Below are 26455 nucleotides of genomic sequence, written 5' to 3'. Positions count from 1 at the left end.
TTACTTGACACTAAAGAATTCCAAGTTCCCCCCACCCGCTTTTGCAGGCTTGAAAGGCTATCTAGAATCCTAGGTTACCAGAGCAGAATCTGACCAGGAGTGGACAACTAAGACACTCATGTCCAGAAATGAGTACAATTCCTTCTAGGTAATCCTTTGGGGCTTATTTATTTGAATAATTCCACACTTGGCATTTCGTTTCCGAGGCAGAGAGCAGCACTTGAGCGGTTAAGAACCACGGTGAGCCGATTAGCTGCTCCTTTCTTTCGGTAACATTCACTTTCCTTCCCTCATCCTTTACCCAAATAACCTCCTAGGATATTATTTTTAGCCTGTGTAGTAATGCTTGAGAACCACGGACATTAAGAATCCTTTTTATAATGCAGTTCTCGGGCGCACCGTTTCCTTTTTGATCGAATTTTCTCTCGTGTAAGTCCAAAGAAGGACAAAGGCCAGATCTGACAGAATTGGTAAACGTGCTAAGCCTTCTTTCCACCTCACCAGAGCTGGGAGAAGGACTCGGTATTTACACAACTTTTTTCAGGTTTACAGTTGCAAATCCGCGTCAAAGGAAAAAGGGGGCAGGAGGAAACCTCGAGTTCTCTACTGTCAATCCAAATCAACCCCGCGGCTGTAAATGAGCCACGTGGAGTTTTTGCTCTGGAGGTGACTTCCTGCTTAGCTTCAACAAGCTGGCCTGAAAGATTAGTAAGGAAAGCAGGAGGAACGAGAGATATATTCAAAGAGAACCGGGAGGGGGGGGGGAAACAGGCACAGCGTATTAGGAAAGAGGAGAGAGGGGGGGAAAAAAAAGTTTGTGATTTTACAGGGAGAGAGCGGGCGCGCTGCAGGAGGCCGGGCAGGAGAGGCGGTAACAACTGGAGAAAATTGAGGAAGGCCAAGAGAGGAGGAAAGGAGGAGGAAAAGCGAAGCTGCGGGGCTAGGCGCCAGGCGCTAGCCTGTGAGGGAAAAGAGAGTCGGCCGCAGCAGCAGCAGCAAAAGGAGGAGGGAAGGGGAAACACGCAAAGCTCGGCGCGCAAGTGAAGAGCAGCAGTCGCCAGGAGGGGGGCGACAGCGGGATCCCAGTGGCGGTGGCGGTGGCGGCTGGGGGAGCCGGTATCGCCGCCGCTGAAGATGCGGCTGAAGCTGGGCTTCCTCTTGCGCGCCGTCCTCCTGGTCGGTTCCTTTCTGGGGCTGCTGCTGCTCTGGTCTTCGCTTTCCCTCCGGGCCGAAGAGCCCAGCCCGGGGGAGAGGATTCGGGTAAGTGGCTATTGCGAAAGGGAAGGGGTGTGTGCCTGCGCGGGGAAAGATGGAGTGCGGCTCCGCGCACAGGTCGGCGGCCCTCTCCCGCCGGCTGCCTGGGTGTCGGGCCGAAGCCCTCTTTCGATCTGGGTCCGGCCGAGAGGGGGCGGTGGCGGCGGCTGGTGTTGGTTCTGTTGCCCAGGCTGCGGCCTGTGGCGTTGGCGAGGCCTGCGAAAGGACAGTGGCGGCTTTGGAGGGGGCTCTGCTACGAGCTGGGGGCTCCCTTTGCCATGGGGAGGCGGTGGGCAGGTGGCCGGCCAGCCGTGGCAGCGGGCGGGCGGCATTACTTGAGGCAGCCGGACATTGTTTGCTTAAATGCTTTTGCTGATGTTAGATGAAGCGGGACTTTGCCCCTAGCAACCTACTAATATGTCCGGAAGGTGGAAAGGCTGTGTAAAGCCGTAAGTAATATTGTAGCTTGAAGGGCAGGTGTAAGATGCCTCTTACACCAGGTTGTGGAAATTAAGCGACATGCTTTAATACAGGATCTTCTGACAGGTGCTTCTATCTGAAACAGTGACATACTGTGTCATAAAAGATTTTCTTTTTTTAATATTTCTGAATATCTTCGTATAGAAAGATACATGCAGTTTAATAATTAGTATCCTTTTGAAAACTATTTTTGATCCGTGGGAATGTGCTAAAATATAATGGTATACTTTTGTCTTTAGCAGTTTGTTTTTCATGTGTATGGTGTTATAAATTTAATATTTCCTCCCCTATTATCTCCCTCCAAATCATGTAGTTAGGTTGGGCTGTGAGTGACTCACAGCCCAAAATCAATCATCACTTTTTATGGTTAAAGATGGACTTGAACCTGAGCCTCCCTATCTCAACATAGAGCAAACGTTAAAATGTAGGCAAAAAAGAAAATCTTTACCCAGAGGGCTTTGCATTTTATCTCATTTAACCAGTCAACCTACTTGCATGTGTACTCTTACTATACAGGGAATCTGTAGTCCAGCAGGTGGTGCATTTGTGTGCTGCTTTGCACACTTGTAGTCCAGTGCTATGTTCTTGTGTTCACTGGAACTTATTTCTAAAAAACAATACATGTAGATGTTTAAGCTTCAAAAATAAATTATGTGAAACTAATAGTCAGTGTAAGAATATAGAATAGAATAGAATAGAATTTTTTATTGGCCAAGTGTGATTGGACACACAAGGAATTTGTCTTGGTGCATATGCTCTCAGTGTACATAAAAGAAAAGATACGTTCATCAAGGTATCTACTTGTTTGTTTACTTAAAATCTTTTTCCAAACCAAAACAGCCTTACTATTAATATTTTTGATTGCTAGTAAAGGTAAAAGATAGGGTTTTTAATTTTGCTACCAGTTATACCGAAACTTGGTAAATATGATGATTTGTTCAGGTATTGTAGTTGGATAAAATCTCACTTGTGTCTTTTTGAACTAAGACTCAGTAATGCATACTTACATTTTCTGTGCTACTTTAGCTGGCTTTTCTGGCTTAAACATCAGCTGTTTTTGTTTACTAGATGGTAGTTTTTTTTAAAATGATAATGGCAAAGCTTTGACTGAAATATATACAACCAGCATAATTAACATATTTAATTTCTAATGGGCTATACTGATCAATGTTCCATCAATCTTAGGGTTGCTTTCAGAATTGAACTTAATTAATTTAAAACATTTATATGGCCGTCTGTCTCATATCAAAATCTGGGTGCTTCCCAATAATCAATTAAAGCAATATCAATAATAAAACAACATAATACATAGATATATTAAAACCATAAACATAAAAATGGCACCAACGTTAAGCTTCCAACATACTATCCTTCATAAAATCCTCTTATCCATCTCGGCTTATTCCAGTGCTTGGGGAAAAAGCCAGTTTTTCAGTACTCTTTGGGAGACTAGGAAGGCAGAGAGACCTGCTGAATTTCAAAAGGGAAGATGTTCCAAGGGCAAATCTAATAATTTGAAAATTATCTCTATCTGGAATGTATTCAGATAGAGATTTGCAATAGAACGGTATAAACACAGGTAGTCCTTGATTAATGACCATTCATTTAGCAACCATTTAAAATAGGGTGATGTTCAATAAATGGTGCTTATGTCCACTTGTTGCAACAACCCCACTGTCATGTGATCAAAATTTGGGCTTTTGTAACCCATGCTTAAAATTGCCCACCTATCTTCCCCATCTCTCTTCTTTTGATTGCCCTGCAGAGTAATGCTTGTCTGCAGCAGCGGTGGGGTTGAAGTAGAGGCACCGGATGATTGGCTGAGACTGCTGAAAGATCAGGCCTCTACTTTAGCGCAAGTGTCACTGCCGCTAAGAATTCCATTGTGTGAGGGAGTCAAAAGGGCAGAGATGGTCCCTTACCTTACCGACGAGGCTTGGAGCTGGGATGGAGCAAGCTAGAATGACTTGGATCAGGTTGGGCCCTGGCCTAATGACTGATGGGGTTTGGTTAAAACAAAGGGATTGCATCGCTAACCAGTGTAGTCACATGATGTCAGACTTTTATGGTCCCAATTGCTGTCATAACTTGAAATCATCCATAGCATGATTTGTTTATTTCCAGTTGAGTCCTTGGTAGTTCTTTTTAAAAGGTAATTAAAATTTACATATTGCCTTGATTTAAATCAATCTGATGTCAAAACTGTAATAAATACAATAAGTGTTTCACACTGAGAACCTTCTAAAACAGGGATGTTAGCCAATATATTAAAGCAATTTGTGTCTAAATTATGTACATATAAAAAAAGACATTTTAAATGAAAATCCAGAAGGTTAACTGCAGCATTTTGACACTATTGTATGTAAACCAGAATCCTTCGGCAATAGTTTGTGAGGCATGTTACATTTAGTCAGGAGTTGAAATATCAGGAGTAACAAATTCCTTTTCACCAAACACTACTTAGGACAATAAAAAAAGTATAGATGAGCTCCCATATTAATTAGTATAAGGCAGTGTTGCTCTAAAATGAGATTCTAATAAGCTTGAAATAAGTTACAGTATATATTGGAATTCTTAAACAAAGAATGTTCCTAGATATAATAAATAATTTTAAACAGATTGAATTCATATTTAAACTTAAAATAATGATATATAGTAATGACAATAATATGCTCCACAAACTTACATTTTTAAAAATTAAAATCTTAGAATAGTAGGTACTAACAACCTGCAGATTCCAAAGCTTGTACTTACATGCGAAGTTGTACAATGTGTTAATGCAATTTATCCCCAAATTTAAAAAAACTGAAGGAAAGAGATAAGGGTATATAATAAATTATTCTTTGATATTAGTTATACATGCACATTCTTATTTTATTGATATGAATATTGCTTGTGTAGGTACTGTTCCTAGAGTGTGTTTTATGAAAAGCTGCTTCTTCAGCCACTAACAGCTTGGAGGACAGTGTTAAATATATTTTCATATCACACATCTTAAATATTAATTTAGAGGAAAATGCTCAATCTGTTATATGCAGACTATATAAAAAAAACTAATAGCTTACTTTATACTACCATGTTTTCCCAAAAATAAGACCCTGTCTTATATATTTTTGAACCCTGAAATTAGCGCTTGGACTAATTGCCATGAGCTCAAAAGCCCGATTGGGCTTATTATCAGGGGATGTCTTATTTTGGGGGAAATTACAGATAGTATTAAATATTCTAGGCCAGTGATGGCTAACCTTTTTGCCGTAGCATGCCAAAAGTGGGGGGAGTGGGGGAGGTCACGTGTGTGTGTGCCCACATTCATAATTCAATGCTCCCCCCACTTTTGGCACGCAATGGCAAAATTGTTACCAGTGGGCCCAGTAGGCCCGTTTTCGCCCTTCCCAGGCTCCAGAGGCTTTCTTGGAGTCTGGGGAGGGCGAAAACAGCCTTCCCCACCTCCCCGGAGACCCTCCGGAGGCCAGAAACTTCTGGTGGGACCAGAAGGCCCAAAAATCAGCCGGTCGGTGCCCACATGTGCACTGGAGCTGAGCTAGAGCAATGCTTGCGTGCACACAGATATGGCTCCACATGCCACCTGTGGTTCGCGTGCCATAGGTTCTCCATCACGGTTCTAGTCCAGTGTGCTTTTTCTCACCCCATTAAACATGAGCTTTCTAAAAGACCACACTTTGATGATGCTACAGAAAAACTTTTGGATTTTTTTTTCAATAATCATAGCTGCAATTCAAAGAAAAAGAATATAGCTAGACAGTGTGTTTAAATAATCATTCAGTACAATACTGTTTTCTAAAAGTAATTGTTTAGCAGTGAACTATCTGCTTTTCACTGCCATGAAATTACCATAGTTAACAAGTAGTTCACTGAAAAAAAAATAACATCTTCATCAACTGTGTTGAACATTGATTTGATACATGAGAGGTTCAATTCCAGCTCTCCTGGGGATAATATCTGTTGATATAAAGAATATAAAGCAAGAGCAGTCTTCGAAAAGGCCACAAATCACAGCTTTTCAACACTAAAGAGCTTGTGAAATCCTGAAACAATGAGTATTTTGATTGCAAAAGTCCTTCTAAATTTGTGTTGGCAGAATCTCACTCTATGGGATCAGGCCAAGGAAATGTGCATGTTTAACAATTGTGTGAACATTTATAGTACAACGTTTAGCTCTATTTAGACTTCATATAAAACCAATCTGGATTTATTTTGAATGAACAGAGTAACTCTCCATTATGACCAGCTTTTGTAGGATCTGAATTCATGAATATGCAGTTCAAAAGATTGTTGTTGAGAAAGCAAACAAAAATATTTATAAATTCATATATAATAAGAGGAAATTTTGGGAGAGAAAGGGTTTGTGGGGAAAAAATTCCAGGGCATCATACAGTATTTTTATTTGTTTGTTCAGTTTATATAGATTCCTTAGGATCTAACATTACATTTTTGATATAGTCTATGTATCTGAAGAAAAGTATTCAATATATACCTGAAACTCTTCTCTCCAAATATTACCATTCCAAAAGACAGCTATTAGAATCTGCATCTTAATGCTTCCTGTCCATGGAACCATGTTTTCCAATCCACATAATGTTTAACGAAAGACATCTTCAGTGAATATCATCCATAACAATCCATTTGTCATCATGAGACTGAAGAAAATTGCTGTGCTGAATCTCAAAGTGGTATATATTCAAAATGATTACCATTTAATAAATGTACTCATACAGGTTTTAAAGCATAGTGAAAGTATGAAACTGAAAGCCACCAGCTCTATACATCATAGGAAACTGTCAAATGTAATGCATTTTCTAGAATTTTGGTAGACAGTGAAATGACCAGTCATCCCTTCTTTTCCCAGTGCATTCATTAAATTAATGTACAGGTCAATAAGTGGAGCTTGGGGATGGGGGAAACTCTGGAGGCCTAGTGCAGATACAAGCCTCTCAAGGCTTCTCCCACCCCAAGATATGCCATGCATCGCTTCCTGCCCCTCGGGTGCCTGCCAGCCTTCTGCATAACTGACTGTCTTGTCAATGAGAAAAAATGGGAAAGGATACACTGGCCATGCCTGCCTTCCCCAACTTTCCTCAGTCCTTCCCCCTGCCAAGGTGTCCCAACTCTGAAAGTTGCCTTTCAGAGCTTTCTGCACTGATCAGCTGGCTATCAGGAGGCTGGAAAGCTTTTCTACCTCCTGCTAGAAGCAAGCCCCTGTATAAAAGGCAACAGCTTCAGGATGAGAGTCCCAAAACCCTCCCTTTGCTTAACCTCTCTCCCTGCCTCTCACACAAAACCACATTTCTTCAATAAACAAAACAAAAAAAGCTGGTAGGGACAGATTTGTTGATCTTCCTCCCACACATCTCAATTAGGTGCCAAAACTAAACTCTTTGCCTCTGCTTTCTAACCCTTTTAAAAAGCTTGTCTCAGGGCTGATGAATAGAGGAAAGGAGCAAGCAAGGAAAAGCTTTTCCAAACCTTTAACTGGAGAAAAAAAATTAATCTCTAAAACTATAGACTAGAGACTTATGCAACAAAATGAAAGACTGACTGCTAGGACTTAGAAGCTAGACTATAGACTTCCTCTATAGGCAGTCAGACAAACAGCCAAAACTTGCAAAGCTTTTATGCAGGGTCCAGCTTCCCAACACCTAGCAATGCACTTTGCAACCTCCCTGTGGCCAGCTGATCAGTGCAGAAAGCTCTGAAAAGAGTTGCCATTCACACAAGGATTTGTTGGGACTCCCAAAATGGCGACTGCTTCCAGGATGCATGGGGACCAGGCCTGAGCTCTGCTGGTCCTGTCAGGAGAGAATAGGGGATAAGAGAGGCAAAAACACTACAGCATCCCAGTGTCGTGTCCCACTCCTCCACTGATGGCCGGGTCAGGGAAATCCGAATCAGGTGTGCCTCTGCAGCTCTGCCAAAGTCCTAGCAAAGTCCTCAGGGCAGGCAGGAGACCAGAAAGTGACTTCAGCAAGATATGTTTAGACTTTGCCTGACTCAGAGACTGCCAGAAAGCAGATCCTTTATATAGGCCATGGGGTGTGGCTCCATGACTCAGCACTTATCCAGGCCTGCCCCTCCCTTCCTTCTGTTGCCTCCGCCTATCAAGTCTTCTGACGCGAGGGTCACTCCAATCGGCAGCTGTTGGTAATTGACCTTCCTCAGGCTCACATGCTGTGGAGGAGGGGGAGGAGTCTAGTTGCTCCGTTTGCCTGGGCATGGAGCCAGAGCTGGGGGCTGGAGATACTTGCTCTTCTTCAGCCTGTCTGGGAATGGAGCCAGGGCTGGGGCCGGGAGATGCCCCCTCCTCAGCCTGTCTGGGCATGGAGCCAGGGCTGGGGCCGGGAGGCATGCTAGGACATTCTTCAGCGTTCGGAAGCAGATAAGCAGACCCCGGCTGTGGTGGTGAGATCGGACGAGACACAACACCCAGTGGTCTGTTGTAAGGACAAAGGACCATGGAGACACTGTTGATATCTTAACTTTGAAACATGATCGTAAGTATTTTGGGGGATGTTGTTCGTAGCTTTATACCATCGTTAACTGGTCTGTCATTTTTCAAGGATTACCTGTGTTATAGCAGCAGAAATTGAATGGGATACAACTGGAGGAAGGCATAGTTACTAAAGCCATTATTTACATTACCAGGCACAGCCCCAGTTTGATTTCTACAACCTGAAACTATCTTCAAAAAGGGGGGGAAACCAAGATCCAGGCAATTACAGACCAATCAGCCTAGCATCAATTCCTGGGAAGATACTGGAAAAGATTAATAACAGATCTGTGAACATCTAGAAACAAAGTTATAACTAAAAGTCAGCATGAGTTTGTTAAAAACAGATCATGCTGAATCTTATTTCATTCTTTGACAAAGTGATTAAATTAGAAGACCAGTGAAATGCTGTGGACATGCTTAGACTTCAGCAAGGCATTTGACAAAGTAGACTACAACCTACTAATTGGTAAGCTAGAAAAATGTGGGACAGACCGCATCACCATCAGATGTATTTGTAACTGGCTGACAAACTGTTCTCAACTAGTATTCCTTAATGGTACTATATCTACATGGAGGGAAATAAGCAGTAGGGTACCACAAGGTTCTGTCTTAGACCCAGTACTCTTCAATATCTTCATAAGTGACTTAGATGAGAGAGTAGAAGGAAAACTCATCACATTTCAGACAACACTAAGCTGGCAGGAATAGCCAACACCCCAGAAGATAAGCTCAGGATCCAAAAAGATCTTGACAGACTTGAACAAGAGCACGTTCCAGCAAAATGAAATTTAATGTGGAGAAAAGGAAGTTTTTACACTTAGGTGGGAAAAACCAACAAATACAGAGTAGGGGAAACCTGGCTCAAAAATAGTAATTGTGAGAGGCACTTTGTGGTACTAGTGGATGATTACTTAAACATGAGCCAGCAGTGTGCGGCAGCAGTCAAAAAAGCTAAGACAATTCTTGGTTATATAAATAGAGGCATCAAGATCACGTGAAGTATTAGTACAACTTTATAAAGCCTTAGTGAGGCCACACCTGGAATACTGCATCCAGTTTTGATAATCACATTACAAAAAAGATGTTTGAGACTTTGGAGAAAGTACAAAGAGCAACTAAGATGATTAAAGGCCTGGAGACTAAAACCTATGAAGAAGAGTTGCAGGATTTGGGTTTAGCTACTCCAGAGAAAAGAAGGACTAGAGGGGACATGATATGAATATTTCAATATTTGAAAGTCTGTCACAAAGAGGAATGGGTCAATTTATTTTCCAAAGCACCAGAGGGCAGGACAAGAAACAATGGATGGAAACTAATCCAGGACAAAGCAATCTGGAATTAAGGAAAAACTTTTTAACAATGAGGACAATTAACCACTGGAACTGTTTTCTGACAGAAGTTGTGGGTGCTTCATCACTGGAGGTTTTTAAGAAGAGACTAGACAGTCATTTGACTGAAATGGTATAGGGTCTCCTGTTTGAGCAGAAGGTTGGACTACAAGACCTCCAAGGTCCCTTCCAGCTCTATTCTGATTGATTGATTGAACCATCTAAAAATGATGAGTAAGAGAAACTAGATACATGAATGGGTAAGGACCACACAGTGAATCGGATTACAGTGCAAAGCAGTGGTTTTAGAACCATATAGAGAGAGAGATAGGGGAAGGGAAGGGGAGGCCAGGGGTAGCAGATAAGCAGAAAGGAAGGCCTCCAAACATACATTTATGATCCTTTATCTCCATATTGCATTTTCTTATCTTAACAGTGATATTTTCAATCCATATAGAAACATACACAAATCTTTTAAGGATTAGAAACTTTGCTTGGAGATTTGAACATTACCTAGAAAGTTGCCTATTGAAAGTCATGGACTCAGGCAGAGACAACCTTCCCCATCAGTCCTCATCCTACAGCAATTACTATAAAATCTTTCTATTTAGAGGTGTAATTTATGCATTTTTGTATTTACAATAGTTCTTGCCTCAGCAGGTGGCAGCACATGAGTGATTTAGGAAATCCCAGACCTATAGGCTAGACCATCCTCTAAAAAAAATCTGGGCATTAATAAAAAGCTACTTTTGCACTGCTACCAAGAGAACTACATAGAGCCATATCAATAAAGTTACAATACAGGTAGGGACTGGAATTTTGGTCATTGAACAAAGCAGGCCTTAAACAAGACTTGTATGTGACTGCTTCCCTCAACAACCACAAAGCCAACACTAATGAGTTGTGATCATTAAGTAATTTCCTGGATTGTTAAGTGGGTGGAGTCCCAGGGAAAGAGTTTGGGTGCTTGGAGTGGGGGATGGGGGAAGAAGCCCTGGAAGGGTACACTGGGAGCAAATCCTCATTGGGCTGTAGGGATAGAGCTAAAATCTTCAGGAAGGATCCAGTGAAGGATTTATGTCCACTGTCCTCTGTCCACTGAAATTTTGGGTTGGAAATGTCAGCTCTGGAAGAGGACAATCATGGCAGTCTTTTTGCTCTCAAAGAGCTGTCCTGTGTGGATCTGAGATTTCCCATGACAGTCTTTCAGATGGTTGCACCGAACCTTCACTGCAGTATTCCCCATTGACTTTCTACAGAAGCTTGCATAAGATATTGCAAATCATGATCAGCAAGCACACAGATTGCAATCATGTGACCTGAGGGGGGGAAGCACAATGCAACAGCCAGTAGCACTTGACAAGTGGTAAAGCACCTTTTCTGAAACCCACTGTAATTTCAAATGGTCATTAAATGATCAGTTGTAAATTGAAGACTACATGTAGTTCAAAATAATATGAAAGAGTCTTTCTCTTTTATAATATTCCTTTGAATTGTGTAGCTGTCTTTATGGAATTCTACCCACTCTAAGCATTTGCCACTGCTTGCTCTTTTCCGCAGCAGCTACCCCTAGTCCACCCACCACAGCAGCCTTTTGCAGTTTCTCATCCTCCAGAGCTCCCTACAGGCACAGCCATGCATTGTGTGCCTTCCTACCTTTAGAAGCAACCATCCCCAACCTGGCTGTGCTTGTGCTAGGCTGCAATAGCTGCTCATGACTGAGCTTGCTCACACTAATTTATTTATATATTTATTTATTAAATTTCTATGCCACACATCTCGCTATTCAAGGCACTTCCTCTGCCCGGCCTTGCTTATGTCACAGCAGTTGCTTTTCTTCCCATCAGTCTGCTTGTGAGCTACCCAGGATTTGCAGCTTCTTGCCAGGTTTTCCATTGACACTGCTTGTTAGAAACTGGCAGGAAGTAACTAGGACATCTTGCTTAACAACCCATAATCCTTGTTTAACAAAGGCAATGGAACTGCCAGAATTGCTGTCGCTAAGTGATGTGGTCACGTGATGTGCTTTACAAAAGTACCACATAACAATCGAAATTCCAGTCCCAGTTTGCCATTGTAACTTGAGGACTACCTATATTGAGACTAGCTATAATAACAGAATGTTGCATTTCTTATTCTGTTGTATTTCTTCCGGTTATTTATAGTTCTGTGAATTAAAGAGATGTCAGACTGAGCTGCTTATGAGTATTATGTGCCTGTTGTGGACTTAAAATATTTTTTATCCCTTGTCACCCTAGTAACAATTTTGCTTCAATATCTCTTTCAAATTGACTACATTTCATGGAAAACATTTGAAAAAAGGTTACATGAAAGAGTAGTGTTAGCATTTATACTGTGTCATAAGTCAATAAATCATAACTATGATTTTTTTTGAGTAAACAATATCATCCAAGTTCACACAATACTGAACCCTAATATACTGAATTGTCAGTGTAAGGAAACAAATTTTAAAAATGATTAAAATAATCAAACTAATGTTCAATTTAGTGGGTGGTAATTTTTAGCCACAATGTCCCAACTCTAAAAGTGGTAATAGAGAATTCATAGTATAGTAGTACAATTTAATTAGCTATAAACCTCATGTTTTGATGTCCATTAACTGGGCAAAACAGTACATCATAGGGGAACACCTTTTGAACCAAAGTGCCTCAAATGGGCTAATTTACAGAATGTGTCCAAAATCAGAAACTCATGACTCCCAAGGAAATGAAATTTGGGGAAATTATGACAGCTTTGTTGCTACTGGCTGCAGCTGCACTGCTGGTTTGCAGTCGCATGATCAACATTTTCAACACTGATAATTTCCCAGTCAGTTCTCACTCACTCCCCTAGCCAGCAGCAGCAAATTATCTGCTTGGTTGGATGAGAAGGGTAAAAGGAGGAACAGTGAAGTAGGAATGCCTACACACCCTTCCCGGCCCATGCTGCCTAACCTGTCCCATTCTCCCAGCCCTTCCTTGATCTGCCTTCCTGCTTGTTTTCCCCAATTCTTGCAGCACCTCATATGCACATCCACGCAATCTCCCTGAGCAGCACTTTCCCACCATATACCTTCTCTTACCCATGTGGTACCTCTTAGTCACACACATAGTAATAGGTGCAAGTAGTGTATGTTTACTGCATCACTCTATTATTGTCGTAGCAATATTCCCCAAAATCCACCAATTCACAAACTCTCCTCCCAAGCAGTTTAGTGATTAAGACCAAGCACACACATACACACACAGAGCTAAAGCAGTAAGTTCTCAAACAAACACATCCCACAATGAAACTTCCCCCAAAAAATCTGTTCCAAATCCAAGTCCAGGTAGAGGAAAAGTCATCAAGACAAACCCAAGGATCATCACACTAAATTAGGATCCAGGGAGCATGGAGCTGAAGACAACATGCAGGAAAATGAACCGTTGTTTTCACCAAGCACTCCCTCCCACATGACTAAATAATCCACAACCTGGTGTTTCTTATTAGGAGAGGCAAGGCTATTCCTTGTGAGCAGCCTCACTGATCTCCTCTGAGCTTCCCATATCTCTGCTCTTGGCGTCTATGGATCAGGTGGGAGTGGCAGCTGTTCCTCATAAGAGGCAGCCTGTTGCTGATAAGAGTTAACCTACTGCAGCAGTGCCTCTCTTCCTCTTCTTAAGTGGGCAACTGACAATCCGGTTGATCGTGCCTCCGATGCCTGACGGACCCAGGACTGGGTCTTCTCCATCCCCAGGCTCTCCAGGCATTCCTGGGAACCCTAGATCTCCATTTTTGATGGCCCTGGTTCTGGTTCATCCTCCTCCTCGAAGTCAAAAACCAATGGGACCATCACAATGTGAAATGTACCTTTCCTGACCCACATCCCTGGCTTATTGTGCATCCCCACACATCATTCCCAACCCACATTGCCCTCACTGACTGTTTCTGAATTTCACAGCACCTCTTTCCCAACTCATGCCACCCATGATTGGCTCATCTCACACAACCCTGTGATTCCCTTCTTGACCCAGACTATCACCCCCTTATTACACCCCCAATGATTCTCATGGACCCTTCTTGACTTGTGTCATTGCACCATGTTCTACCCAACCCACGCAACACCTCTCATGCATCATTTCCAACTTCTGCCACCAAACTGCATGCCCTTCCTGACCCATGTGGTATCTCTGGTGCACACCACTACTATTCTTAACCCATGTAGCCCCTCTTGTGCGTTCCCTGATATGCACTCTTGATATGCACCCTTGCACATGAAGATGGCAAGAAGGTTGGAAATTGCTCCCAGTGCTACTGCTTTTTTGCCTATCTGTGGTCATTCTGTTTCTCTGTTTAGGTAAGGAAATATCTCTGAAATGATGTTCCAACAAGGCATGGATTGCCTAGTACACATTAAATCCTAGGCAGCACTGTTAGGTGTTAGCCCCTAAAACCAACTGGTTGATCTCAACAGAAGCTAAGCTTGAGTTAATCTAATTAATAGTTAGATTGCCTTCCAATCCAAACACAAATTATTTTTCTTTATTTTTCTCTTTTCCGTGCAAGCCTGTGCAAATGTAATAGATCTCATAAGCTCCAACTGAGATATTTTACCTAATGTAATATGCAATTTTACCACCTGTAAAGTACTTCTGGCTGTTGCACATAAATATATTTTTACACTAAGGAAATAAGATATGTGAAATGGGCTTTACATTCTATATAAAAGTAGATGACGAGTAGGGAAAAAAATAGTTAAACTTAGCCTTTACTGCAGGGTCACATACTTCAGTGAACACAGTGAATGTAAGTGCCACAAAACATGTTGCCTTTCCAATAAAAAAATTTCTCACAGTTTGGAAACAACTAATTTATAAAAAGGATCAAATTTTAGCATTTCAAAATAAACAAACTTAAAATGGATTTGGGGGAAAATTTGTGAATAGAAAGTAGAATTTAGGACAGAAGGAGCATGAAAAATTAGTGTGTAAATTAATTTTTAAAAATCAGTTGCAAAGTTCCTGAATGTCGATCACAAGACTGTAGGGATGCTACAGTGATTGTAAATGCAAGAACTGGTTATAAAGTTATTTTTTCAGCATGATGTAACTTTGAATGCTTGCTAAATGGGGAAGTCATTAAGCAAAGTCTACCTGTAAGTCATTACAGTGAGGAGCAATATGTTTAACAGATACAAATTGAAAATATCAAATTGACTTTCAGTGAAGGTTTTTATAAACCTATAACCTCGTTATAATACACTCATGTTATATCAACAAACTTTAGTCTTCATGGAAACAGGACTGATTCTTTTGAAAGTAATAGCGTGTATTTGCCAAATTTTTTATTGGCTTAACATTTTCTGATGCTTCACTGGTTCCATTAATTATCCTTGATGTCTTTTCATCAAGGTGGAAAGTAAAATTTCTAGCTAATTTGTGTTATGGCAGTCTCTTTTTTTTCAGCTATCCATAGCTTTAGAGAGAATTTCAGAAAAATTCCTTTAAAGAATTTTAGATATCACAAAGTTTACGTCAAGTGTCTGATCTTCGGACTTTTCGCCGTGAGCTGAAAACGCACCTATTTATTCAAGCAGGACTGGCCTAAAATTTTATTGGGGTTATTTATTTTTTAATGTTTTAAACTGTTTTAAATTTGGCCACCTATAATATGTTTGTTTTAATTCCTTTTAATGTTTATACTGTGATTTTTACTTGGCTGTACACCGCCCTGAGTCCTTTCGGAGAAGGGCGGTATAAAAATTGAAATAAATAAATAAATAAATAAATAAATAAAGCAGACCACTCAATGACCAATAGTGAATTTCATTTTCAAAACTCCTTATACTTGCAAACCAGTTATTCAGTATTCTTTACCAAGAACACTATAGAGCCGTCTTTTCTTTGGCTTCTTCAGTGTTATAACATTTATGGTATTGAGAGATACAATACGCCAGAAGGACTTGTACAACTTAAGAACTCAAAGTTTGATATATTCCACAGAAGACTTAGATCTGGATCAAATGGCTATGTTAATGTTTTATGTCAGAGAACATACATTTATAGAATAGAATAGAATAGAATAGAATAGAATAGAATAGAATAGAATAGAATAGAATTTTTATTGGCTTAACATTTTCTGATGCTTCACTGGTTCCATTAATTATCCTTGATGTCTTTTCATCAAGGTGGAAAGTAAAATTTCTAGCTAATTTGTGTTATGGCAGTCTCTTTTTTTTCAGCTATCCATAGCTTTAGAGAGAATTTCAGAAAAATTCCTTTAAAGAATTTTAGATATCACAAAGTTTACGTCAAGTGTCTGATCTTCGGACTTTTCGCCGTGAGCTGAAAACGCACCTATTTATTCAAGCAGGACTGGCCTAAAATTTTATTGGGGTTATTTATTTTTTAATGTTTTAAACTGTTTTAAATTTGGCCACCTATAATATGTTTGTTTTAATTCCTTTTAATGTTTATACTGTGATTTTTACTTGGCTGTACACCGCCCTGAGTCCTTTCGGAGAAGGGCGGTATAAAAATTGAAATAAATAAATAAATAAATAAATAAATAAAGCAGACCACTCAATGACCAATAGTGAATTTCATTTTCAAAACTCCTTATACTTGCAAACCAGTTATTCAGTATTCTTTACCAAGAACACTATAGAGCCGTCTTTTCTTTGGCTTCTTCAGTGTTATAACATTTATGGTATTGAGAGATACAATACGCCAGAAGGACTTGTACAACTTAAGAACTCAAAGTTTGATATATTCCACAGAAGACTTAGATCTGGATCAAATGGCTATGTTAATGTTTTATGTCAGAGAACATACATTTATAGAATAGAATAGAATAGAATAGAATAGAATAGAATAGAATAGAATAGAATAGAATTTTTTATTGGCCAAGTGTGATTGGACACACAAGGAATTTGTCCTGGTGCATATGCTCTCAGTGTACATAAAAGAAAAGATACCTTCATCAAGGTACAACACTTACAACACTTAATGATAGTCATAGGGTACAAATTTAACTCTTAATGATACAACACTTAATGATAGTCATAGGCTACAAATAAGCAATCAGGAAACAATATCAGTATAAATCTTTTTTTTTTTATAAAAAGTTTTATTTTAACATTCATATCCAATAACATATTTAATGTACCATCATATACAATTAATCGGACCTGCCTGGTCACCACCCCCTTCCTTTAACTCTCTTCCCTTCTCTACCTTCTTCTACTTTCCACGACCCTCCTCCCCTTCTCTTATCTACAACCTCTCCTCCTTCCTCCCTACTCCTTTCTTCTCCCTCTTCTATCCCTCTTCCTTCCTTTCCTCTTCCTCCTCTTCTCTTTCCTACCTCCTTCTCTCTTCTACTTCCTTCCTTCCCATCATTCTGAAATGGTAGCCAGGCAGCTCCGATCTTACATTGATTATACATCTTCAATCATCTCTGTACATTAACCATCAGTCCATTTTCTACCTCATCCCCCCTCCCTTCCCCTCCCTCCCCCCACCCCCCGGGACTTCCCAGAACCGAATACAGGGTATAAAACTAACAGTAAAAAATTAAAATATAACACAAATATAATCCATAGTCACTCCTTAAAACCTCGACTCCCCGATCTGCAAAATTCCATACCTAATCTTCTTATTTGTAAAATAAATAACATCTCTCGGTAAACACTTCTGCCTTGCCAACCAAGAATTAACACGATAAATTTTTTCAATATTAACTTCAAAATCTTCTGGTTCCACTCCATCTATCTGAGCAAAGGCCTGAATAAAAATCTCTTTCAAATTTTCTTCCTTACATTCTTTTAATCCTCTCACCCTTATAGCATATTCCATTAATTTATATTGTAATATAACCCTTTCTTCATCTGCCCTATCTACCTTAACCTGAAAATCGTCTATTTTATTTTCTAAATTCAAATTAATTTGAACTTCATATATTTTTCTTTGCAAATCTAAATTAATTTGGTTAATTTCTTCCAGTCTTTCCTCTGTTTGAATACTAGATAGCAATAATGGGTTAATTGATTCCTTTAATTTTTTCATCTCCCTCCTCTGTTCTTCCACCATAACCTTAAAATCCAATATTTCTTTCTCCATTTCATCAAATTTTTGATCTATTTCTGAAAGATGAACCTCCATAAGCTCCTGTAAAAAATTCCTTGCCATCTTTAATATCTTCTTTCAATTTCTGTATCTGAAGTGAGGAAATTTCCAGTATTTTAGAAGTAGTTAAATCTCTTTGCTTGAAAGCCATTTTTAAACTAAGTAATACCAAGAAGAAGGAAAGGGAAAAAAAGAAAAAGAAAAAAGAAAAATTCAATAAACTTTTCTTCTTAAACACTGTAATAAAAAGATAAAAAAGGATAAAAAATAAAAAATAAAAATTCCATTTAAAAAAATATCTTGTTATATTCTTCTTAAAGGTTCCACACCAGCAATTGTAATAAGCATTTCCTTAACTTTCACTTCCAATATACAAAACGCCATTTACTTGCAATACACAAAACGCCGTTTCCTTTCATCATCTCCAATCTTGACTACGAATACGTTCTCTATCAGGGAGTTAAAATCTTGTTACAATCAAATGCTAACGCTCCAGTTTTCAGCTCTGTCCGCGTTAGAGTCCTTCAGTAATCCATTTCAGTCGCGGAGATGGACGCTGTGTTTTGTTCTGCCATTTGGCAGAAGCATTCCGGATTCTGGAGCTTTTTTTCAGGCTATAGAAGGAGCGTTCCCATCAAGCCACCAGGAATCTTCCTGGTGCTTTCGTGGGGGCTCTACTTCAGCCCGAATGCTCACCTCCCCCTCTTTGCCCGAGGGAAGAGATTTCCAAGTCGCTTGACAGCAGATTAACACTGTCTAAGCGGCTCTACAGAATCACACGGAACTGGCGGTCTGAGATAGCCCGCCATTAACGAAGCGGAGCCACCCGGAAGTCCCATATCAGTATAAATCTTAAGGATACAGGCAACAAAATTACAGTCATAAGTGAAAGGAGATGGGTGATGGGAACGATGAGAAGATTAATAATAGTGCAGATTTAGTAAATAGTTTGACAGTGTTGAGGGAATTATTTGTTTAGCAGTGTGATGGCGTTCGGGAAAAAACTGTTCTTGTGTCTAGTTGTTCTGGTGTGCAGTGCTCTATAGCATCGTTTTGAGGGTAGGAGTTGAAACAGTTTATGTCCAGGATGTGAGAGATCTGTAAATATTTTCACAGCCCTCTTTTTGATTCGTGCAGTGCAGTATACAGGTCCTCAATGGAAGGCAGGTTGGTAGCAATTGTTTTTTCTGCAGTTCTAATTATCCTCTGAAGTCTGTCTCTGTCTTGTTGGGTTGCAGAACCAAACCAGACAGTTATAGAGGTACAGATGACATATTCAATAATTCCTCTGTAGAACTGGATCAGCAGCTCCTTGGGTAGTTTGTGCTTTCTGAGTTGGCACAGAACTACATTCTTTGTTGTCCTTTTTTGATGACATTTTTGATGTTAGCTTCCATTTTAGATCTTGCGATATGGTAGAATCTAGAATTTATATATATACATTTATATCCCGCCCTTCTCTGAAGACTCAGGGCGGCTTACAGTGTATAAGGCAATAGTCTCATTCTATTTGTATATTTACAAAGTCAACTTATTGCCCCCCCCAACAATCTGGGTCCTCATTTTACCTACCTTATAAAGAATGGAAGGCTGAGTCAACCTTGGGCCGGGCTTGAACCTGCAGTAATTGCAGGCTACTGTGTTCTAATAACAGGCTCCTTACAGCCTGAGCTATTACGGCCCTTGAAGGTGTCTACTGTTGATACTGTGTTGTTTAGTATTGTGAGAGGTGGAAGTATGGAAGGGTTTCTCCTAAAGTCTACCACCATTTCTACGGTTTTGAGTGTGTTCAGTTCTAGATTGTTCCAGTCGCACCACGAGGCTAGTCATTCAACCTCCCATCTGTATGCGGGTTTATCATTGTCTCGAATGAGACCGATCACTGTTGTGACATCTGCGAACTTCAGTAGTTTAACAGATGGATCATTAGAGATGCAGTCATTGGTATACAGAGAGAAGAGAAGTGGTGAGAGTACACAGCCTTGGAAGGCTCCTGTGCTAATTGTACAGGTATCTGATATGATTCTGCTTAGCTTCACCTGCTGCTTCCTGTTTGTTAGGAAGCTTGTTATCCACTTACAAGTGTGTTCAGGTACCCGTAGCTGGTTTAGCTTAGTTAGAAAGTGTCTGGAATGATGGTATTGAATGGTGAACTAAAGTCTACAAAGAAGACCCTTCAAGTAATCTTCTGCATAACATTCCATTTCAAGTCTAAATTATTGTTTTGGTTATTTGGGAAATCTTTTGATTTTGGTATAAAATGATTCCAAGCCTGAAAAAACTGCCAAAAAATTAACATTAGAAATGGGTTATTTCTTGAAGTTCCATACACAACTGTGGTTCATAATGTTTGTACAAGTCAGTGGGATTACTATTTGCTATAGAGATATCAAATGTAATTTTTGCCTTATTCCCATTTATTTCTTTGCCCTATTGATATCCTCATTGTTAGGGCAGATCAAATAATCTGTTTTTCAGTCAAAAACATTAACTTACTATATAAAGTATTTTTACTTTTAAAAGCATTTTTTCTACAACCTCTTTGGCCGACGAAGTTATAGAAAAAATGCTTATAAAGGGTTCTGACGATCCCAGCTGAGTTGCCTGATCGCCAGAGGAGCCTTTTAAAAGCATTTTTTATACAACCTCTTCGGCCGAAGAGGTTGTAGAAAAAAATCCTTTTAAAAGGTTCTGACGATCTCAGCTGAGCCGTGCGATCATCAGAGGCTTTTTTTTACTTTTAAAAGCATTTTTTTTGGCAAAGAAAAAATGCTTTTAAAAGTAAAAAAAACAAACCTGTGATGATTGCGTGGCTCAGCTGGGCATGGGGGAGGACAGGGATTTTTGATACCGGTTCTCTGAACCACCCACCGCCATCGCTACCAGATCACGTGATCTGGTCCGAACTGGGAGCATTTCACCCCTGGACTGTACATGTGCACAGCTCTCACATTCTTTGATTTCTGGAACTCTCAAGGCCTGGGGTTGGGGTGCTTGTAAAGCCTTTGATGATTTTTTTTTTTTTTTGCATATTGGGGAGTTTTAAACATTTATGCAGTTTTTATTGTGTATTTTAAGTCCATGTATTGGACTTATTGGATACCTCCAGACTCACTTGGACTTGGGCAGACTTAACACAAACATACATACATCACACCCAGATAAAAGATAGGAGAGATTCTAACAGTGCATTGAAGATTAAGTATGAAAAGTGAAGTTATGTTGAAAGATAGTGGGAAGGGAACTATCATAAATGACTGGGAGTGAATGGGCTTCAATCTTGAACAGAGTGTTCCATATTATTTTTTTTTGCAATACGCAATTTATAAATAATACCCACAACAATTTTCCCAAAGTCATCTTTCTTGCTTTAGCAAGATAGTCGCTTTCACACAATTCTATTGACCCAAGTTGATGGGGAAAATAAGTAATTCATATTATCTCTGTAACATGGTGGCAATTGCTTTGAATATTTGATTATATTTATTTGTTCAATTTTTGCTTGTTGTATAATATAGTGAGGTTTTTCTTTATAGAGAAACTATTACTAATTACTGTACTCAGCCATTAAAAGTAGGCTTCTACTGTGCTTAAATATAAGCTCATACTAAATAAAGATACTATTAAATTAAGATTTATTCTTTGTATTCTTTTTCCTCTCTGTTTGAATTGACTCTTCAGGTTCTCAGAGGGAAACTCATTTCTTAGCCACGATGAGAGTGAAATGCTACATGTGCAGAAATATTATTTTAACAAATCTGTAGGAGCTCAGTGCTTTTATGTTTTAGAGTTTTTATTTTAGCAGCAATGGAAACCATCTTGTACCAAGGAGTTTACATGATTTTCAGAAAAATTAATTGGATACTCAACTTTAGAAATATTTGAAAGTTATGAAAAGTTGAAAATCAGCGGAAGGCATTAAAAGTTGAAAATTAATAAAAGGATTTATTTTCATTCACATGTATACATTATTACACAAAACCATCTATGAGTTTTCCAGAATTATAATAGTGTGATATTATCCATTTATTTTTTTTGTTTTTATAGACTGAATTAGCACTTAAGATAAACGATAGAGAAATATATAGCAAATAACAAATAAACAAATATAGTTTGGGAAATAGATCTTGCTTTAACAAAATATTGCAAGGCTATATTTGTCACCTGATTTTTTTCCGCACATTTTATTACAAATGTCTTTATGCAATTTCAACCAATTGAATATAAGTAGTTTGCAAAGCAAACATGTTGCATTGCTAGAAAACATAATAAACACATAATTGTGCAAATATATTCAGAATAACTTCATAAATCCAAAATAACCATGCCATCATTCATTAAAATGCATTCTCTATTTATTTGTCCATCTTCAAATGCTCTTCGAAAAACTAGTTCTTATGCTTTTGCTTTTGCTTAAGCAAAAGTGCATATTTAATTTCTAAAAGTAAATTTTCCTATAGAAGATGAGCTCCTACAAACAGCTCTACCTTCCATGTCCCTCCTATGACGCCGTATGGAATAGGGACTTTTGGCACATGCTATCTGTTGACATACTTCTCATCTCCTTCCAATGTCACTCCAAACTTCTGTTTTGATGTCATGTCCGGAAATTCTGTAAATCAACAGCTCTCTAGGATTTGTACTCAAGAAAAAAAGTTTGGGAGCTATCTTGTTGGGGGCCTTTATTACTTCCACATTTCAGAGATCATAAGGCTCCTGACAAAGCCTCCCTTTAGATTGGTGGGAAACTCTGAAGTAACTGAATTCTGCCTGGAGAGCAGGTACCTATGTTAACAATTCAGGCAGAATGGGCACCCACAAGCATTTGTTACACGATGTTTGCACAGCACGAGAGAAAGAAAGAAACAAGGTATAAAACCTATATGGCACAGCCTGCCATACATCAAAAGCATTTCGGAAACAGTAGAAAGCAGCTTCCGAGATCTGCAAGTAGGCTTCTCACACCAACCAGAGGCTACCATATGAGGACCAATTATGCATTGCAAAGATTGCTTGGAGGTGAGAGATACTTTCAATGTAATATTCTGTACATTACATACAGGATCACCTGCATGGATTATGTATGACAGATTGCAGAACACAAGCAAACAGTCGGGCAAGGAGATCTGAACTCATTGGTAGCCTCACATTGCAATGAACAAGGACAGACATTCAATTTTGCAACTACCAAAATTGTTGGATGAGCAGGCACAAGGCCTGGGAAATGGAACTCTTTGTCAGTAAACGGGAGTACTGATTTACCACCAGTTTATCAATGCTTAGGAAGTGAGGCTTTGGTAGCACAAGGAAATGACTTAATAACTGACCATCAACATCTCAATCAACTACTAAAAAGTGTCACGCAACTAGACACCATATAACAGAATATTATACAGAATAGCACACACACAGAATATACCAAAGCACAGAGAGGAATTCCCTGAACATGGGCTCCAGCACAATTCCAAAAGCTTGGAAGAAGTAAATCTCTGGTCCCGGTGACCTACCCAGACTGATTCCTTCAACAATGTCCTGGGATTTACTCCGCAGTTGTTTTTATTGGGTATAATTACGGACTGTACGGCAATAGAGATTGATTTTAAATTTAATATCAGCAGCTAGACTATTGGTAGCGCAATATTGGAAGAAGGAATATCTGCCTACCATGGAAGAGTGGATAAAAGTAGCGAATTTAGCGGAGATGGCAAAAATCTCAGCGTATCTGAAAGACTATTCACAAGAAAGATATATACTGGAATGGAGAAGATGGATTGATTATATTCAAAACAAATATCAGACCAAGAAGTACCAAATAGCTTATGAATGAATAGAAAGTAAAAATTGTATTTGTATATTTTTCTTTATGTAAAAGGGGAGTTAAAAGGCTCTAGGGGAGGCATGGGAGTTTATAGATAGTTAGCGTATTCTAGCTTATGATTGTTATTAATTTTTTTTATTTACATTTATATCCCGCCCTTCTCCGAAGACTCAGGGCGGCTTACAGTGTGTAAGGCAATAGTCTCATTCTATTTGTATATTTACAAAGTCAACTTATTGCCCCCCAACAATCTGGGTCCTCATTTTACCTACCTTATAAAGGATGGAAGGCTGAGTCAACCTTGGGCCTGGTGGGATTCGAGCCTGCAGTAATTGCAGGCTGCTGTGTTTTAATAACAGGCTATCTTACAGCCTGAGCCACCACGGCCCCTTAGATGTTATACCCTGTATTTTGCTCTGGGAAGTCCGGGGGTGGGGGAAATGGGAGACATTTGTGAAATTTTCTGTTAAACATTTTAATAAAAAACAACAACAATGTCCTGGAATATGTATATTCACCTTCATTTGTGATATAAAACATGACAGAAAGTAATTTCTGTAATTATTTGCTTTTAATATAGATCTTATCAATTTGTATGATATTCATATTGATAAATTGACAGTGAAAATAATGTTGAAAATGAAATTGAATTTGCCATGTAACTAATTCATTTTGTTTTATATTTATTGTTTTGTGTGTGTGTGTAGGACTACAAAGAAGCCATCAATCTAATGCCAAACAATAGAGATAATGGTCTAATTCCTGGAAATGACAAATTTAAGCCAGTGTTACCCTGGCCTCATGTTGAAGGTGTGGAAGTAGACTTGGAATCAATTCGACGAAGGAATAAGGCCAAAAATGAGAGACTTCCTCATGCTGGTGAAAAGAATGATCAGCAGAATATTATGCAGAGACAGTATCTTACATTTAAGCCACAGACAAATATCTACCATGACCCTGTATTGCGACCTGGAATTCTTGGTAATTTTGAACTCAAAGAACCTGAATCCCATGGAGTTGTAGGTGGTCCTGGTGAGGAAGCCAAGCCATATGTTTTAGGACCAGAATATAAAGAATCTATTCAAGCCAGCATTAAAGAATTTGGGTTCAACATGGTGGCAAGTGATATGATATCATTAGATCGGAGCATTAATGATTTACGCCAAGAAGAGTAAGTTTTAGTTCTGCCTCTATTTTATACTTATTCAAGAGTGATATAATTTCAGTAAAACTGATGACACCATTCTTATATTGTGTTTACTATGATAAAGATGTAACAGTTTTTTCAAGGCATCTGCCATCCCCCCCCCCAAAAAATAGGAAAAAATAGAGAACTAAATATTTCCTACTACTTCTACTATTACCAATGATTTATAACTGATTCTTAATGAGTCTGGCAATTTCACAACCACTAAAGAAATAAATGAAAATATAAAATATGGCAAGCACAGCTGAACATAAGAAATGTAGTGAGGGGCTCACTTTTCGTCATCAAAAGTCTTGTGAAGGATCAACTTTTCACGACTGTTTTAAACAATAGAAGTGGGGACCATTTGGATCTTAAATAATACATGGTGTTATTTAAACAAGATAGGTAGCATATAAAACGAGAGAGATAAAAAGAAATTATACAACAAAAGAAATAAATCTGTCTTTAGAATACTCACATCAAACTAAAATAGACTCTTGAAGGAATTCAGAAACTTGCCTCAGTGTAGACAAAATTCAAAGTTCAGAAGCATATGCAGTAATAAAATAATAAAAGCATAGAAGAAAAAAAATGATGTTAAATAGAACCTTTAGTTCAAAACCTGAAGTTGATTGGAAGATTTATCATTTGAAAAGACTTAAAACTCAACTATTTTCTGAATAAACTATATTTTACATTTTTATACAAAACGTCCTTTTATAAGTAAACACAGGAATATATAATGACAACATTCCATGCAAAGCCTACACAACCATCTGTTTTGAATGACTTTGAATTCCTACACTGAGCAGAGAATTGGACTTGATGTCTAAATAATCTCTTCCAACTTTTATAATTTTATGAAGTAACAAAGTATATGTAAACAATATTTTAAAAATAAACATGACCTGTACATTAATTTTTCCCAAATTTTCAATTTTTTATTGAAAAAATAAAATCTTTGCTTCAAAATCCCTGGACATTATACAGTTTTAGTTAGAATTTTATAATTTATCTTTTATCTCTTCTATGTAATGTATTCCATGCCTTAAATTTTGATAATTTACCTTTCACCAGATTTTTCTGCAATAATTTTCTTTCTTCTGCATTATCTAATGCAGCTGTGTGCCTAAGCATTTGTAATAAAGCATTTGTTTTATTTTTTATTTAATAAGCTAAAAATATAAGTTGGTTTTGGCAGCTATACAAAGCAACCTAGCAAAAATACATTTCCAAAATGTTATTTAAAAGTTATGTGAATCACAGTATTACAAGCATAATTGTAATTCTAATTTCAGTAAAAATAATAATCTATTTGTAGTTCAGTGTTTACAAAGCTAGTATTTTACTAGAAAACTTAAATGTTAAAATAATTATATTTAAAATAGCAATAGCCAGTTTGATCTAGTGGTTAAATTGCTGACCTAGAAATCAGGAGACTGTCAGTCCCACCTTAGATATGAAAGCTGGCTGGGTGAGTTTAGACAGGTCACCCTCTCCCAGACCAACCCACTGTACAGGGTTGTTATTATGAAGAAAATAGGAGAAAAGAGAATACTTGACAAAAGGCATGTTTGTCACCTTGAGTTACTTATTAAGGGATAAAGTGAGGATAAAATCTAATAATGTAATGCACATGCTAGCTTTCAAATAATGGTAGAGTATAACAAAGTTAGTATGTGGACAATTATGACTATCAAATTGCAAAGCATCCTAATAGGAGTTAAATCTGAGGGTCAGCCTTCAAGAGTCTTTGGGATCTGCTAATTTGTG

The 26455-nt window shown here is 38.7% G+C and overlaps 1 protein-coding gene across 6 annotated transcripts in view; it reads left to right on the top strand.

Moving 5' to 3' along the window:
- Window positions 1-796: 796 nt before the first annotated feature.
- Window positions 797-26455, top strand: part of GALNT7 (polypeptide N-acetylgalactosaminyltransferase 7) — a 62547-nt gene continuing 36888 nt past the window's right edge. For 2 of the 6 annotated variants that reach the window (XM_058192631.1, XM_058192625.1), the window contains exons 1-2: window positions 798-1260; window positions 24201-24664. In XM_058192631.1, coding sequence (XP_058048614.1) covers window positions 1135-1260; window positions 24201-24664 — 590 coding nt within the window. In that variant the 5' untranslated portion in view covers window positions 798-1134. Of the gene's footprint in view, window positions 1261-1285; window positions 8244-24200; window positions 24665-26455 lie in introns of those variants that run through there. The other 4 variants (XM_058192626.1, XM_058192630.1, XM_058192629.1 and 1 more) reach the window with 4 other exon arrangements.

The sequence above is a fragment of the Ahaetulla prasina genome, chromosome 8 (assembly GCF_028640845.1).
Source record: "Ahaetulla prasina isolate Xishuangbanna chromosome 8, ASM2864084v1, whole genome shotgun sequence".
Lineage (NCBI taxonomy): Eukaryota > Metazoa > Chordata > Lepidosauria > Squamata > Colubridae > Ahaetulla > Ahaetulla prasina.
The sequence above is the reverse complement of the archived record's forward strand: the minus strand, read 5'-3'. Positions and strand labels throughout refer to the sequence as shown.